Genomic DNA, 16,469 nt, shown 5'->3' with positions numbered 1-16,469 from the left:
TTGCTGAGAAGTAAAACCAATCCTAGTCTTTTAGAATCTGAAACAGCTCTTTTGGCGTCACAGACATTAGAAACAGCAAACGAGGCTGTTTGTTCTTGGTGCCCTCTCCTGTTGCTGCAAGGTAAGCCTTGTTTCGTTGAAGCAGACCCTTCATTAATTATCTCAGCCTTTCACCGGTACCGTACGAGAGCCGTACGCGTACCGCGCGCTCGGATCGCTGCCTAAGCGAAGACCGGTGTTTGTGCAAAGACAACCTCTACTCGGCGGTGACCGCACGCCTCGGGCGGACCGGGGTGCCCGGTTTGCTGCGAGAACGCCCGTTCCCTGCTCCCGCCCGCTCAGGGGCCGCGGCCCGAGGCCGGCCTCCCGCCGGCCGGGGCGTGGCTGGATTTGAATGGCGCGGCGGGAAGATGGCGGCGTCAGTGGCGTCACCACGAGCGGCGCAGCCTCGGCCGCGGCGCTCCGCTGTGGCGGCTCCCGAAGGCCGGGGTGGGCTGTGCCGCCCAGCCCCGCCGCTCCCCGCCGCGCTGTGCTGAGCCCCCCGCCTGGCCTCGACCTCTCCCTGCGCCGCAGCGGCTCGGCAGGTACCAGCGCGGGAGATCGCCTCCCTTCTCTCCCATTCCCCTTTTTTCCCTCCCCGCCTTCCCTTCGGTCTTGCAGCGCGGCGGATCGGGACATGCTGGGCGAGGGGGAGCACGGCTGCCCCGGGGGGCAGCGGGGCGCTGCTGGAAGTTGCGCAGGACTCTCCGAGCCTTTCCCGGCGCCTTTCTTGGCCCCGGGGGCGGCGCTGCTCGGGCCGCGCTTCGCTCCTTTCTTCCTACCTCGAGGGCAGCGCCTGCAGCCGAGGTACATGCTTGTGTTAGCACGGTAGTGGTCGAAAGATTTCCTGCACCCCTCACTGCGCAGTCGAGGAAGAAAATAAGAAAATGTGTATTCTGTGCACAGTTCTGAGATGGGGGCCATTCTGTGTGTCGTGTAACAGTGAGCTTTATTCTTGGCTTGGCCTCTAGGTGCTGCCATAATACAACAATCAGTATAATCCGTTCTCCTTGGTATACCAGGCAAGGTTTGTTTACCTACGTTTTGAAATTGATCAAAGAATACATGTACAATGCAGAAGAAGTATACATAATCTATTTCTGTATGCAATATACAAGATTTTGTATAAACATCTTGTGGTAAGGTGTCATATCAAGTGCTCTTGCTGCCAGACAGAGCCACTTAAAGCGATGCTTCTAGATGCCATACATACATTTTACCAACTTATTGTGCTCTTGAATCAAGAGAGAAATCAAGACTTATGCAGCATCGAGATTGTATACAACATCGAGATTGTATACAGCATCTTAAATCAAGATATTTACAAAGCATCTTGCAATTTCATATCTTTTGTGATTTTTCTGTAACTTTTTAAAGCATTTATATGACTTGGTCTCTTCTTCAGTCATGTCACATCTTCTCACTGAGGTGATTATCTCTGCAAGATACAATTCTGTCATTTTCTGCAAATGGAACAGAGCAAGGCAAATATATACATTTCCACAGTCAGCGCTGCAAAGACAATTCAGTAAGCAGCACTCTTGTGTTTAACTGGCCACACACCCTGGCATGGCTTTCTTTCTGAGGAATCTAATACCTAATGCTGTTAACCAACAGTTTGTATCTTCCTAATTCTGTTTCTTAGCATTGTTTTAGTAAATACAAAAAGGTTAGTGTCACAGGTATACTTCTTTACATAGATCTCTAAGCCACAAGTTTCCAAACACGTGTTCAGTTCTAATCTAAAGATATTCTTTAAACAGCTGAATCATGTAACCCTTATTCATTTCATCTTTTACATGAAATTTGTTGATTTTAACACTAGGGAGAAAATTTGGGGTCACATCATGTAGGGTTTTTTATGTTTCTGAATCCTAATTCTGCCATATTAGTCACTGTACTTGATTTGCATGGCAAGTGGGGGGACAATAAGAGTCTGGTGACTTCTGTGAGAAGTCACCAGAAGTTTCCCCTCTGTTGGATGGAGCCAGTGCAACCAAATTCAAAAGTGACCTGCCACTGGCTAAGGCCATCAGCAACAGCAACTCTGGGATAATCTATTTAAGAAGAGGAGAAAAAAAGCCTGTGCAGTGGCAACTGCAGTTGGAGGAGTGAGAGTATGTGATGGAAACAGCCTGCAGACACCAAAGTCAGTGAAGAAGGAACGGGAGGAGTTCCTTCAGGTGCTGGAGCAGAGATTCACCTGGAGCTTGTGGTGAAGACCATGGTGAGGCAGGCTATTATCCACCTGTAGCCTCTTGAGGTCCATGGTGGAGCAGAGATCCACTTGCAGCCCATGGAAGAACCCACGCTGGAACAAGTGGATGCCCAAAGGAGGCTGTGGCCCTGGGAGAAGCCTGCATTGAAGCAGGCCCCTGGCATGACCTGTGGAGAGAGGAACCCACACTAGAGCAGGTTTGCTGGCAGGACTTGTGACCTCATGGGGGACATGAACTGGAGCAGTTTGTGAAGAACTGCGGCCTGTGGGAAGGACTCACGCTGGAAAAATTCATGAAGGGCTGTCTCCTGTGAGAGGGACCCCACACTGGAGAAGGGAGGAGTGTGAGGAGCTGTTCTCTGAGGAGGAAGGAATGGCAGAGACAATGTGTGATGAATTGACTGAACTCTCATTTCCTGTCCCCTTGTGCTGCTGGGGGGAAGGAAGTAGAGAAAATTGGGAGTACATTTGAGCCTGAAAAGAAGGGAAGGAGTAGGGGGTAGGTGTTTTTAAGATTTTACTTTGTTTCTCATTATCCTACTCTGATTTGATTAGTGATAAATTAATTTTCCCTGAAGTCAAATGTTTTAGTCGTGATGGTAATTGGTGGGTGGTTTTTCCCTTTTCTTCACTCATGAGCCTTTCATAGTATTTTGTCTCTCCTACCCTGTTGAGGAAGGGAATCACTTTGGGTAGCATTTGGTGTCCAGCCAGGGTCAACCCGCCGCAGTTTAGGACAGACAGTTCCGGTCTTCTCTGAATTCCCCTTGGGAAGTCTGTTCTGTATTGTAGCATGTTTCTGTTCTCTCCCAATGGTGCATAAATTTTTGTTCAGTATTTTATGGTACTTTGATTATACAAAGTGAAATAAAGCTGTATAGAGAAGACTGACCATGCAGCAGTGGCAGTCTAAGTTAACCTTAAGGCAGCAGTTGAAATTTTTAATGTGATGAGAGAAAAAATGCTGACTGCTTACGCAGGCTGGTATTATTAATCTAACCTGCCCTTATACTGTCAACAATGGTGGGAAATTTCTTTTAGAATTTTTTTAATGTACCAGTAGACGAATGGGTACAGTAGAGACAGCACACATGATTAATTGGTTTTCGTCTCAATTTGACTAGGTCTTTCACAACATGCTTTTACCGGAACTATATATTTATGGTTGATAGGGGAGACATTCCTGTGGATCAGAAACCTGAACAGGACAAAAAGCTTGACTTTTCTTAATGATTTGGAAAAAGGGAGGAGAAGGAGAGGGAGGAGGCAGTGTCTGTAGTCAAAGTTGTTTAGGGTTACTAAGCAAAGAACTTGATTAAGCTAGAGGAACCCTCAGTGTTGTGAAGATACTAGTCAGTGTTAATAAACTGAAATAGGACACACTGTACAGAGTAGCTTGAGCTGCTTGTTTGCTTTAGGTTGTGGTTTTCATTCATCTGTAAATCATAAAACACTGGGTAGTTCTCACTGGCAGTAATCAATGAGAATTACTGAAATCTCAGTAGCAGTAACTTAAAAGGGAGATGGTCTGGGCAAGGACAAGATGGCAAATACATTGCAATGCTAGTATGTTAATCAGTGCTGAAGCTCTCTTTGACCATATATTTGGTAATGGCTGCTCTGTCTCAAAAGCAAATGACAGGGCAAGAGTTTGGTGAAGGAATTAATTGAATATGGAAAATCTTACTGGAGGAAAAATTGAAGAAAAGATGTCAGAAGATAAGAAAAATGGTAAACCATCCACACAAAATATTGAAAAATATAGGGCAGATAGTTTATTGCCTTTTCTTGTAATGCTGGAGTTTGTAGAGAAGTTTGACATTTAGGTGTATAACCTAAGTGACCTCAGATGCAAAGATGATACTTGACTTTTTAAATTTTAGTTTTATTTTCTCCTTCCAAAGGGCAGTATCAGCAGGTAAATGTTCCTGAAGATCAAGCAGACAAGTTGCTCCTTGCAAGTTGGGGTCTTCCCAAAGCAGTTCTGGAGAAATACCACAGTCTGGGAGTAGTGCAGATGTTTGAATGGCAAGCTGAATGCCTGATGCTTGGACAAGTTCTGGAAGGGAAGAACCTTGTTTATGCAGGTATGTGAACATTTGACAAAAACAGTCCCCTCAACTTTTCCACTGCCATTTACAAGGACTTACTGGTGCTGAAACATTTGGATCTGGCAGCTAGAAAGGTCCAGATCCTCTTCATCTTAATGAGATATCTTAAGTTCTGTCTCATTGCTGTACCTCAAACTTGATTTAATGGTCTCCTTTCCAGATGTGAAGAGAGACTTTTTGTCCTATTTTCTCTGTTAAAATTCTTTAGAAGTTGATATTTAGGAGTCAGCTAATGGTGACTTTTTAAATTCAGACTGTCAACTAGGAGCTGAATGATAACAGCAATTGAAGATATACATACTTCTGAGAATATTACAGTAATTTCACGACTATAAGGCGCACCCTTTTGACTAAAATTTTCCCTGGAACCCGGAAGTGCGCCTTATAGTCCGGTGCGCCTTATCTGATGGACAAAGTTCAAAAAAATTGCCTACCCGGAAGTGCGAGCTGCGAGCCACGGGGGGAGCCGGCAGGGCCATGGCTGCCAGGTGGAGGTGGGGCGGAGCAGGGGCGGGCATGTCCCGGCCCTGTGGAGGCGGAGCCGCCCCTCCAGAGGCACGCCCCAGCCCCGTGCAGGCGGAGCCGCCCCTACACAGGCACGCCCCGGCCCCGTGCAGGCGGAGCCGCCCCTACACAGGCACGCCCCGGCCCCGTGCAGGCGGAGCCGTCCCTCCAGAGGCACACCCCGGCCCCGTGCAGGCGGAGCCGCCCCTCCACAGGCACCCCCTGGCCCCGTGGAGGTGGAGCCGCCCCTCCACAGGCACCCCCTGGCCCCGTGGAGGTGGCATGGCCCCTACAGAGGCACGCCCGGGCCTCGTGGAGGCAGAGCTGCCCCTCCACAGGCACCCACCGGCCCCGTGCAGGCAGCACGGAGGGGCGGCGGCCATAGCCCGGCCCCGGAGAGGCAGCACGGAGGGGCGGCGGCCATAGCCCGGCCCCGGAGAGGCAGCACGGAGGGGTGGCGGCCATGCCCCGGCCCCGCCGGATGCAGGCGGGCCTGGGGCCCTGCGGCACCGCCTCTGCCAGTTACAGGCGGGCCCGGGGGCCAATGACTGCCGGGTTGAGGCGGGGCCTCGGCCAGCAACCGCGCGGAGGGAGCTGGGGGCGGAGCCTCGCTGCAAAAAAAAAGTGCGCCCTATAGTCCGGTGCGCCTTATCTGATCTACAAAGTTGCGAATTTTGCCAACTCCCGGCGGGTGCGCCTTATAGTCCGGTGCGCCTTATGGTCGTGAAATTACTGTATTTGCTGTTAGTTTTTTTCAGTCCATTTGTCATTTCTCATATTGTGTGTGAGGTGTGTGTGCAGAAGGGGGAGTAATGTAGAAGGAGAAGCAGGACAAATCTGTGGGAAATGACAATTGCTTCTCTACCTGTCATGGGCAGCAGTGAGAGGATGACGAACTTAGAAGAGAGGCGGGTGATTTTTAGTCTTCTTGATTCTTTATAGGGGTGACTACAAATGTGGTTGTGGGCAACAGACATCAACTGAAGAGTCCCATCCCAAGTTCTCCAGTAACTGCTTTCTATGCTAGGTTTGTGATGCTTGTTCTTTGGATTTATTTTTTAAAACTTTAAAAATTAATTAACCCCCCACTCCCTATTTTTTTTTCCCAAGCTCCTACCAGTGCTGGAAAGACTCTTGTCGCAGAATTGCTTATTTTGAAGCGAGTCCTGGAGACTCGTAAGAAAGCTCTTCTCATCCTTCCCTTTGTCTCTGTGGTCAAGGAGAAGAAGAGTTACCTGCAGGTAAGTAGCATTCAAGGAGGGTAAATTTATGAGTAGTAGCTGTTGGGTCACATTTTTTTAAACAGAAATGCAAAAGCATGGATTTTAGGGGAAAAAATTGCTGAGTTTTTCAAAAGGAAGTTGTAGATAATTTAAAATTTGCTCTGAGTTGCAGATAGCAAAATGAAACTTTTAGCCAGAAAGGTAATCTTAGAAAAATTTTAGAGTTGATTAAACTTTTTAATTGTTACATACATTTGTTCGTTGATTTAATACTCTCCAAAATTTAAATGAATTTTCTAAGGAAATGTCATGTTAGGAAAACTACAAAGGAAAGGTGTAAATGTTATCTAAAGGATAAAAGTATATTTTAGCTTTCCTTGGGATATTCCGCCGCAGTTTTGTGCATTTGATTTCACTTTGACTTTGCTAATTTTTTTTTTGCCAGAATATGTTTATGTCTTGGCTTTCTCCCCCCAGCTATTAAAAAAATAAAATTATAATGGGAGCATTCTTCAGGACATAAATATTTTTTCTTTAAAGACTTGCATATCAAACATTGTTGCCATTTGCTTATGACAATGGCTAAAACCAAATCCAAACCCAGCAGGCATTTTTGTCATAGTATCTAGCAGTTAAGGCAGTTTAGTTGTTCATTAACTGAGGTGGTATCTTAACTTTACAAATTGCTAGGAAATCCTACAAACTAAGTGTCAAAGCTGCTTTGTAGTGATTTGATAATGGAGGCATATTTTTGCTTTAATCTTGTAAAATCAGAGGATTATCAGTGGTCTGTTCTGCTACTCCTGACATGAGGTTTGGCCATATCCGCACATACTTGAACTCAAAAGGTGACCTACCTGTGAGGTCCAAATATTTGTATCTCTTGTTAATGCTAGTGTGGGATGTGTCAAAGCTTTGGCACTGCAGTAAGGAGACCTGGAAGAGAAGTTTTTCCTTGGCTTTCAGTCTGAGATGTGTTTGGAGTTCTATGTTTGGCTTTTGCCCAGGACTTCTCAAGAGGAACATGTCTTTGTACATAAACCGCATACAGATAATATGTATGTAACTTTGTACATATTATAAACTGTTGCACTGTGTGTTCCTGAACATTTTTAATATTAAATCTTCTTATTCAATGCAGTGGTCCTCATCTTTTACTCAGTTATGTACACTGTCTCATGACGTGTACTCTGTGGCATCTGCTTTGGAAATAAAAAATGACAGTGAGAAAAAGAAGTGTCACTAATTGGCTGAGGTATGGCTTTAATCTGATTAGCTGGCATTAAAAATACTAGAAATTGTAGTTGTAGAGTGCAGGCTTTTATGTGATTCCAGCAGGTATTGGTCAAATACCAGAGTTGTAACCTTGACATGATGTTCTATATTCTTGGAAAACAGACCCTGTTTCAGGAGGTGGATGTGACAGTTGAAGGCTACATGGGAAGCATGGCTCCAGCTGGACGTTTCTCTGCTCTAGATATTGCTGTCTGCACCATTGAGAAAGCCAATGGACTAATCAACAGGCTCATAGAAGAAAACAAAATGGACTCATTGGGTAAAATACTATGGCTTGACCATTGTGGGGTTTGCATATTCTTAGTACATGTGAAATCACTTAGAAAATTCAAAGTTCTGCATGTGACAGATGTACCATATATTAATATGCAGCAATTTTCTTCTTCCAGAGAACCTCTTAGTTGGATTTAGGAGGACAGTCAGCACTATTCTATGTAGCTCAGCAACTGGGACGAGTAGGTAGAAGCTGCAGGCTTTAGTTTGTCTCAAATGGATGGCAAACTGCTTTTAAAAATTATTCCCATAGCTAGGAACTGTTCTCTAATCAATAAAACTGAATTCAAGTTCTGAGATATGTTGGAGTTCAGGAATGTATTATGTTCATTTGTTTTAGACAGAGACTGTGGAATCTAAGATCTATCTTCATTTAGCTTGAGGAAGAGAAGGAATTACATTCTGTGCCCCTCTGGATCCAGATATGTAGAATGAATACACAGTGCTCCTCTCGGTAGGCATGGTGACTGGGAGGGCTGTGCCGTTCATTTCTGTCTTGTTTGCTCAAAAACCCTCTGTTCTTGTAACATTGGCTTCTGGGTCACTGTGGCCCTGATGGCTGCTAGATAATGAAAATATTCATTAAGTATTGGAGATAAAACCTCATCAGCCCAGTGTTTCAATGTACACTTAGAAAGAGATGTTCTTTCCTAGTCCAATCAGAAGTTTGTTATTCTCTTTTTTTCTCTGCTCAAGAATGCTATACCCAGTTATGTTTTATACAGTGATCCATCCCATCTTCACTCTGTCTTGCAACATTTTTGCTATTTTAAGAATATAGAAATTGCAAAAATAGATGAGGATTGAAGTGCTCTGAGACCTCCACCTTTGAAACTGCTGTTCCGTGTGCATCTGGTATCATAATATTCTGCTGCATTGTGTACCAAAATAGCTTTTTAAGAGAAAATGAGAAATAAGACCTTACAGGTTTTTTCAGAGTGTGAGATCATAAGATAACATGTTCACACCTGGGTCTGTAGTGGCTGAATCACCATGAATTCTTTAGAGGCTGCCAGTGGGCTGGAAGATGAGTGGATGACAGTTGTGCAGCCTTTTAAGCTCATTCAAATGAAGGCTTCTGCAGTCCAGCTCGATTCTTGAATATGTATCTTCATCCCTTTGCTTGGAAGAAAACCTTTTATTTATTTCAATATATGACTACTTGGTTTAAGGTTTTTTTGCTTGTTTAAACTAGGGTTAGTTTGATCCTGTGTCACCACACTGTACAAGCTGTACTTCCAGTGCAAGGCAGACAATGGGGTCAGGATACGCAATTTTCTTTTGGCTTGTGTGCTTTGGAAGCATACTCAGTATATTAGAATGTGTTGTTTAATGATACAATCTTTCAGAAGCTAGAGATAAACCAAATCCTAGTGGTTGGAACCTGCATTTCATCCCTGTATGCTGTTGTGCTTTTGAAGATGAATGTACTGGAAAAGAGTCATTTAAATATAAGCCAAGTGACTACAAGATTTGAGTTTGAATATGTGTTCTCAATACCAATGCCTTCTTAAAGCATCATGTTTTTCTTTCACCATTTGAAAATACCTCTGCTGCAAACCTTCATTTTCCTTATGCTCCAATATGGCCGTATAACAGAAATAAGGGTAAATTGCTTTTCTTTTCCTTTATGTGCTTTTCTGGCATTAATTTTTAAATTAAATTTGATTTTAAAAAGTCATCTTTATGTAAAAAAAGAGACAAATTTTCTGTTTGGAGGTAAATTTTCATAAAAGCTGTAAAATACGGGTATGAACTGAAAATGCCAGTAATAGCTGTCACCCAAAGCAAGCTTGTCTGAAACTGCAAGATTGTACCTTGTCTTCTAATTAATTCTAAATTTAGACCAGTTTGTAACAAGAGTGTTTTATCTTTTGAGATGCTTTATTGGGACATGACTGTAATCCTGACTGGATTCCGTCTCAAGCCTGAGCTGTTCCTTTTGTTGATGTTAACTCTATGCTGATAGCTCACGTTGCCTTTGGAAATTGTTGAGAGAAACTCAAAAACCTCCGCGTGCCAGAATGTGTGAAGCAGCAATGCTGTGTTGCTAATTATTATATAATGTGGTACATGGGAGATGATGTTCATCTTGTTCAGCCTCTTTACGCTGATGCTAAAGAAATTTTTAGGAAAATTATCAGAGAAGAATCTGCTGCTTTCTCAGTGTGTCAGCTGGGATGGATTTATAATGTGCTATTGTGATATTTGTTTCTTAATTTAAACTTGAAATTAAAATGTTACTGATTTAGTTATATTTTAAAAAAATAAAGTCCTCTCTGCTTTTCATTCAGGACTTTTTAGTTTTAAACAGGATGGGGAATTAAAACAACCTGGTTATTCTACAGTAAATGTGTCTGGTAGCTCTCAGGTACTTTTTAGTAGGTTTTTTTCAGCTGTCTTCTAGGGATGCACCTAATTTTCAGACAGAAATAGCAGACTGAGTCTAGCCTCATTTTCAGTACCTATGTAGTATGATGAAGGTCTGAAATGACTTGTATGGATTTTACTTTGGTAGGTATCTGTTTAAATTGTCCTGTCTCGGCTCTGGAAGAATTTGGACAGATTCTATTGGGAAGCAGGAAGAAACTTTTTCTGTTAGCTGAACAAATATGTATTTGGTGACCAATGAATTGCCATTTTTTACAAGGAAGCACAGAATAGATGAAGTACAGGAAGATAGAGGAGCTGGATGGGTGGGAGTTTGTAAAACAGGCTGATGAAGCAGTGCAGCACTCTTTTCTAACTTAAGTGCCTTGAAACAGAAGGAGGGAGAAAACAGACGGAGAGAGAGGGAACATATGTAGGAAGGAGAGAAAAAAAGAGAAGGAAAAATAGCATTGATAATATAAGGTCAGATTTGCCCTTAAGCTCCTGCTATTTTAACCATACCAGAAAGATATTACATAGCTACACCAAAGAGGAAGAAAATTCCACAGCAGCAGAGCTAATGAAGCGTGGTGTCCTCTGTCCCTCACTATTTTTGTTTAACCTTCCTTTATCCTACTCCATATCTCTGGGACCCTGTCAGCTCGTCAGAAAGGGTATATACTACTATTGGGATATGGTCTGTTGTCTCCAGCTGCTGATATTCAGAAACCTTTTTAGACATTATTCATTTAGATATTTCTATACACCTTAAAATTTTGATGGAGGTGGTTAATAGATTAAAAAGTCATTTGCTGGAGGTAGGATGGCAGCAATGCTGTCAGATAAGGATTTTTTTTCTTTAGAAAGCTGAAGCTAAATAGTAGAGCTTGTTCAGGTTTGGTTAATGAAGAGCAATTTAATAGGAAGCAGACTCTGCCAGTGTAATTACATCTGCTCCTATTTTTTTTTCTGACATTACTGCATTAGTAAAAAATGATGTTTTTAACTAAGACAGTGATGTCAACAAAATTTTTGACTAGCTTATTTGGGTGCTGGAATTTTCCTTTCCAGATACTGTGAAACCTGAGGGTTTTAACTTGCAAGGAGGTTACAATATAGATGCTGCAATACTGTTTTGTATGGTGTCTAGACTAAGAGCTCAACCTATTTATTTCTATTTTTTAAAAGCTGATTGTGTGTGTGTGTATGTGGTTGTGGTAGTTGTGAAATGTCATGATTTGTCTCTCTCAGTGACAGAGGGAAACCATTGTGGTGTTGGTAAGCATGGATAGATTTGTGAATATAAATTTCAGTTCATCACATGGAATGTGAAAGGATTAAGGCTATTTGTTCTTAGTTTGGAGGTTTGTCAGATATGACCTGAGTGCTTTTCTTTACCAGGAGTAGTGGTTGTGGATGAGTTGCACATGCTGGGAGACTCTTATCGAGGATACCTCCTGGAACTCCTCCTGACCAAAGTGAGATATGTTACAGAGAAGGTAGCAAAAAAGTGAGTAGACTGAGATGTTTGTCTTTTAATGCTAAGTGATTGATGACTCTAAATATTTGTTCTTTGTGTGAATGGAAATTTGAGTTGACTCCAAGGTTTTTATGAGAGTGATGACCTAGACTATTTTGTTTATTAGGATCTCATTGTAGCAGTTTTCAGGGGCTTGCCATTGTAGTTAAACCCTCTTTTCCTCATGGTTTTCAATTTGTGTGCAACCATGGGATTCATCCTCTCACGAAAAGAAGTTAGGCTGAAGCTTTAATTTACAGTAATTTCACGACTATAAGGCACACCCTTTTGACTAAAATTTTGGTCCGAACCTGGAAGTGTGCCTTATAGTCTGGTGCGCCTTATATGATGTGCAAAGTTGCAAAATTTGCCAACCCGGAAGAGCGAGCCGTGAACTGAGCCGCGAGGGGGGTGTGGCACCACAGGAGCGCCGAGACGTGAGGGGGGGCGGGAGTGGGTGGCTGCGGCCGGCAGGAGCCGTGCAGGGTGGGCGGGGCCGGGCAGTCCCCAACCAGCAGGAGCTGCGCGGGCTGGGCGGGACCAGGCAGCTGCAGGCAGCCCCCGGCCAGCAGGAACCACACAGGGAGATAGGGAGTGGGCAGTCCCGAGCCGCAGACAGTCCCAAGCCACGGGTGGCCCTGAGGCGCCCCGAACCATGGGCAGCCACGAGCCGTGGTGGCCTGAGCCGCCCTGAACTGCAGCAACCCTGAGGTGTGAGCCGTGGCCGCCCCGAACCACGGCAGCTGCGAGCTGCAGCCACCCCGAGCCCCACCTCGCCAGCTGGGGGCAGGCAGGAGTGCCGGGCCCTGTGCACGGGGACGGCGCTTGGTGCTGCGTTTAAAGGCTACACCAATCTGTGAAAAATGTTTGCAAATTGAGCACCTGCCAGTCGCTACTAATTTGTTACTTTGTTATGCGCGGCATGGATCTTTACTGCAAAAAAAAAGTGCGCCTTATAGTCCAGTGTGCCTTATATAATGTACGAAGTTGCGAAATTTGCTGACTCCCAGAGCTGCGCCTTATAATCTGTTGCGCCTTATAGTCGTGAAATTACTGTACTTTAGCCTATTTTTTTTTAAACTTTGGATTTTTTTAAAACTATTTCACTAGCAGATTTGCCCTGCCTGATTTTTCAATTCTTCATGGAATGGTGTAATTATCTTACTAGAATTCTCTGGTGTTCTGAATGAGTGGGCATGCTGTTAACTTGTGCATGATGAATTGATCAGAAGGCTTAGAAGATATATCAGTAGTCTGCTTAGTTAGCACTGCTCAGGGTGAGCTCTGCTTTTGCTTATAACGTGATGGCCTAGTGGTTGCATGTTTTCTTGCCTTTAGCACAATTGGTTCGACACTGGGGAATAGATAAGATGTTTGAGAAGACTTCTAGAATCTTTTAAGAAATCGGTGTCTAGATCCTCAGCACCGAACTGTCCAACTGCTCCATAGTGTCCAAACACAGAAAAAAGGAAATGGAGGAGACAGTGTCTCTATCTCTCTCTCTCTCGTCGATACTGTACTAGCAAATGCTTAAAGAGCTTGGTAACAGGGAGTCTGCCTCTCCCCAACTTTCTTATTTTTGTCTCATCAGTGACTGGCCTTTTATACTACAGCTTCTGGGTAATCTTGTTTTCTCTGTCTTGTCTTTGCCAGGATTACCGGGATCTTCTAAGAAGATTCAGGTTATTTCTGAGCTCACAGTGATTTGTCAGGTCTTTTTCATGTCTTTATTTGTAGCTCAGTGTAATGCAAATGAGTACTTTTCAAACACAAGGTTAGAAGCATTAAAAAACCCCTATTATGTGATGTTAAAACCTGAATTAAAATCTGAATTTGGGTATCTAACAGTTTGTGTTGTCAGGTTTGTTAGGAGTCCATTGCTTCTCACTGTCTTTAGCGAAAGCTGCTGTTCAGCATTTTAGGAACAGAAGTTACTTGCTTCTTTTCTGTACTTAGGGCTTTGGTTCAGAGATCTAGGAAAACATTTGTCTAATGTTATTTGTCCTGAAATGGAAACAAATAGAAGTGTTTTAATTGAGGTATTTAAGCTTAGAAAGATTGCAGTGGAGATTGAGCCATTCCTCTATTTCCGTGTTTTTGTTAGTGGCAAGGAACTAGTTGATCTTTGTCTTCGTTTTCAGTCTCTCCTAATATGCAGTCAATTTATAGCTGTTGGCTACCTAAAGAAGGTAAAGGTTTAGGTTCAAATTCATTAAAAGCTGAATTATTATCAGTGCATAATCTGACATGTTTTCCAAGAGTAGAGTATTGCCCTTTTTTAGTCAAGAAGTTGAAAGATGACCTTTGCATTTGAGAGGCTGGAACGAAGTAGATCGAACTGGTTTTTCTGAATTCTATTTTCCAGAACAGTAGCCTGTGTTGTCAGTAACTTTCATTTTCTTTTCATCACTTCCAGACATACAAAGAGCACCAGTCCTGGTTTTGGTGGGATACAGATAGTAGGCATGAGTGCTACCCTCCCTAACCTGGGACTCCTGGCCTCGTGGTTAGATGCAGAACTGTACTGTACAGATTTCCGCCCTGTGCCCCTCAAGGAGTGGGTGAAAATTGGCAGCAACATATATGACTCCTCCATGAATTTAGTGCGAGAATTCCAGCCCAAGCTGCAACTGAAGGTAACAAAACTCTGAGCAGTGGCTTTGGAATAATGCCCTTTGCAGTGCTAAAGTTAAAAAGACAGCTCCTGGTATATTTTTTTGTTTATTTTTAAATAGATGACATTCACAACTTCATTGTTTACTTCATAGATTCATGCTGAAACTGAGAATAAAATTGGTATTTTTGCCTTCTTCTGACTTAAATAAAAAACTTCAACATACACACTCACGGAGGTTTTAAAGATTCTTGAATCTGACTTGAAAACAAAGTTGACTTTGCAGTTATGTTTCTGAGTACTTGACAGGTATAACGAGTTTGATTCTCCTCTTACCCACCCCTCTACCTTGTGTCTGGAAACCTACTTCCCTTTCATAGATGCAGGTAAGTATTTCCTGCTTAGGCCAAGGAATTTGCATTTATAATTGGGAGAAAGTATTTGTATTAAAATCTGATATTGAACCTGCTTATGTTAAACTACTAAATGATCTAATTTTGACACTGATTAGAAGGCAGATGTCCTTTGTATTCTTCTGAATCTGTTTTCAGTAGTTAGTCCTTTTGCATGCTTGAAAAGGATATGGAAAGTTAGGGGTAACATACTATAATACTATAACATTGTAGTATGTTACCCCTAACAAATGGGTAGGAGTGGGAAATTTGAGCTCTCTACTTGTAGGTGCTTTTCTGTGGAGTCTTTGAAGGGTGAATAATCTCTCCAGTCCTTTCAACTGCTCTCTGTAATACTAATGTAGTAGTTGGGCCATATGGGCTGAATGGCAGCAATATTTTGGAACATTTTGCACTCCATTCTTGCTGTGCACAGGCATTCTCTTGTCAGTACCATGGTGGTACAGCAAAGAAAAAGTATCCTGGAAAAAAGAGGAAATGTTTTTCACTGAAATGTTTGGAAGTTAGCTTTTATGTGGTCATCCTGAGAAGGTGATGTTGCATTTTGATGTTTTTGAGATAGCTGCTTTGGATAGTTACTAAATTAAGTGGGAGAAAGAACTAAACTGGGTTTATGACTCAATGGTTTAAAGGGGTTGGCTTATTTTATAAGACTGGGGGATCTTGGGCTTGAAGTCTATCTCTGGACCTCAGACTTCTGTGCCTCAGACTGAACCAATAAAAGGGAATTTGATGACTTCATCACTTCAGCTGAATTTGGCTGAATCCTTGTGGAGAAGTTCCTGCCATTGCTCCCCTGTTTTCATTTGCATTTTAGTGCTTTTTATTTCTTGCTGTACGCCTATGTTTTTCTCATCCTTCTCTGGCCTGGTTGCTACAAGATAATCTGGCATAGCCAAGCATTACAGATCAGTTGCAGGAACTTTCTTAGGATCTTAAAACCAAAAAAGCAAACTGTAAACAGCAGGTTTTTGCATGAACATCTATATAAGTATTATCCCTAAAAGACTTCCACTATGCTCTGAACACTTGCAGTCTTTGGTCAGCAGTACTTACTTAGTGCATCTTATTGGGGTTGATTAGACCTTCTACATGTCGTGCTTTTGTTCAGACATCCCAGTTAACAAATGTTCCCTAATTAAAGTAGAAGGGTTTTCCTTTGGGGCTCTTCCTAGTTCTTCCCACTGCTGTTAGCCATCACGTGGAGGTTGCCGTGATTTATTTGTGCACTGTGTGGCCTTCATTCAGAAAAAGAGTTCTGAAAGCAAGATGCAAAACATTACATGTATTCATGGGTAGGTGTAGAACTGCCCTCAACAATGTGGTCATATGAGTTCATATGTGGTCATATGGACTTCATAAAGCAAGACAGAAACTAAGATAATAGTGCTCCATGTTCTTTGTTTGCTTTGCTTTCTGACTGGAAGTATAAGATTCCTACTGGGATACAGAAGACAGCATTTACAAACCTCATTCAATCTGAGAGTGCACTGAAAATATTTTATCTCAATTCAGGGAGATGAAGATCATATTGTAAGCCTGTGTTATGAGACTGTTTGTGGTGGCCATTCGGTCCTGCTCTTCTGTCCATCCAAGAACTGGTGTGAGAAGCTGGCAGGCATCATTGCCAGGCAGTTCTGCCATTTGCAACAAACTGAGAGTAAGAGAAAAGTACTTAATAGAAGACTACAGTATGCACAGTGTCTTTAATGAAAATTACAGTAGTTTCACGAATACAAGCCGCACTGAGTATAAGCCGCATCTCTGGGTGTTGGCAAACATTTTGTTCTTTGTCCATAAATAAACCGTACCTGAGTATAAGCCGCTCTGTCGTTTGCAGCGAGGACCCGTGTGCAACAAAGTTGCCAAATAGTAACAGAATCGTGGCA

General features: G+C 43.0%; 1 protein-coding gene across 6 annotated transcripts in view; it reads left to right on the top strand.

Annotated features, from left to right (window-relative positions):
- Window positions 1-394: 394 nt before the first annotated feature.
- The window catches only part of POLQ (DNA polymerase theta), a 75,389-nt gene continuing 59,314 nt past the window's right edge, over window positions 395-16,469 (top strand). For 4 of the 6 annotated variants that reach the window (XR_006163160.1, XM_033086933.1, XM_042780191.1 and 1 more), the window contains exons 1-7: window positions 395-584; window positions 4,162-4,344; window positions 5,983-6,113; window positions 7,494-7,650; window positions 11,436-11,544; window positions 13,970-14,189; window positions 16,096-16,240. Coding sequence is in view for 5 of the 6 variants with exons in the window: in XM_033086933.1 (XP_032942824.1) it covers window positions 395-584; window positions 4,162-4,344; window positions 5,983-6,113; window positions 7,494-7,650; window positions 11,436-11,544; window positions 13,970-14,189; window positions 16,096-16,240 (1,135 nt within the window). In the remaining variant the exon portion in view is untranslated. Of the gene's footprint in view, window positions 585-4,161; window positions 4,345-5,982; window positions 6,114-7,270; window positions 7,351-7,493; window positions 7,651-8,047; window positions 8,119-11,435; window positions 11,545-13,969; window positions 14,190-16,095; window positions 16,241-16,469 lie in introns of those variants that run through there. The other 2 variants (XM_042780192.1, XM_042780193.1) reach the window with 2 other exon arrangements.

The sequence above is a fragment of the Catharus ustulatus genome, chromosome 2, assembly GCF_009819885.2.
Source record: "Catharus ustulatus isolate bCatUst1 chromosome 2, bCatUst1.pri.v2, whole genome shotgun sequence".
Taxonomy (NCBI): Eukaryota; Metazoa; Chordata; class Aves; order Passeriformes; family Turdidae; genus Catharus; species Catharus ustulatus.
The sequence above is the reverse complement of the archived record's forward strand: the minus strand, read 5'-3'. Positions and strand labels throughout refer to the sequence as shown.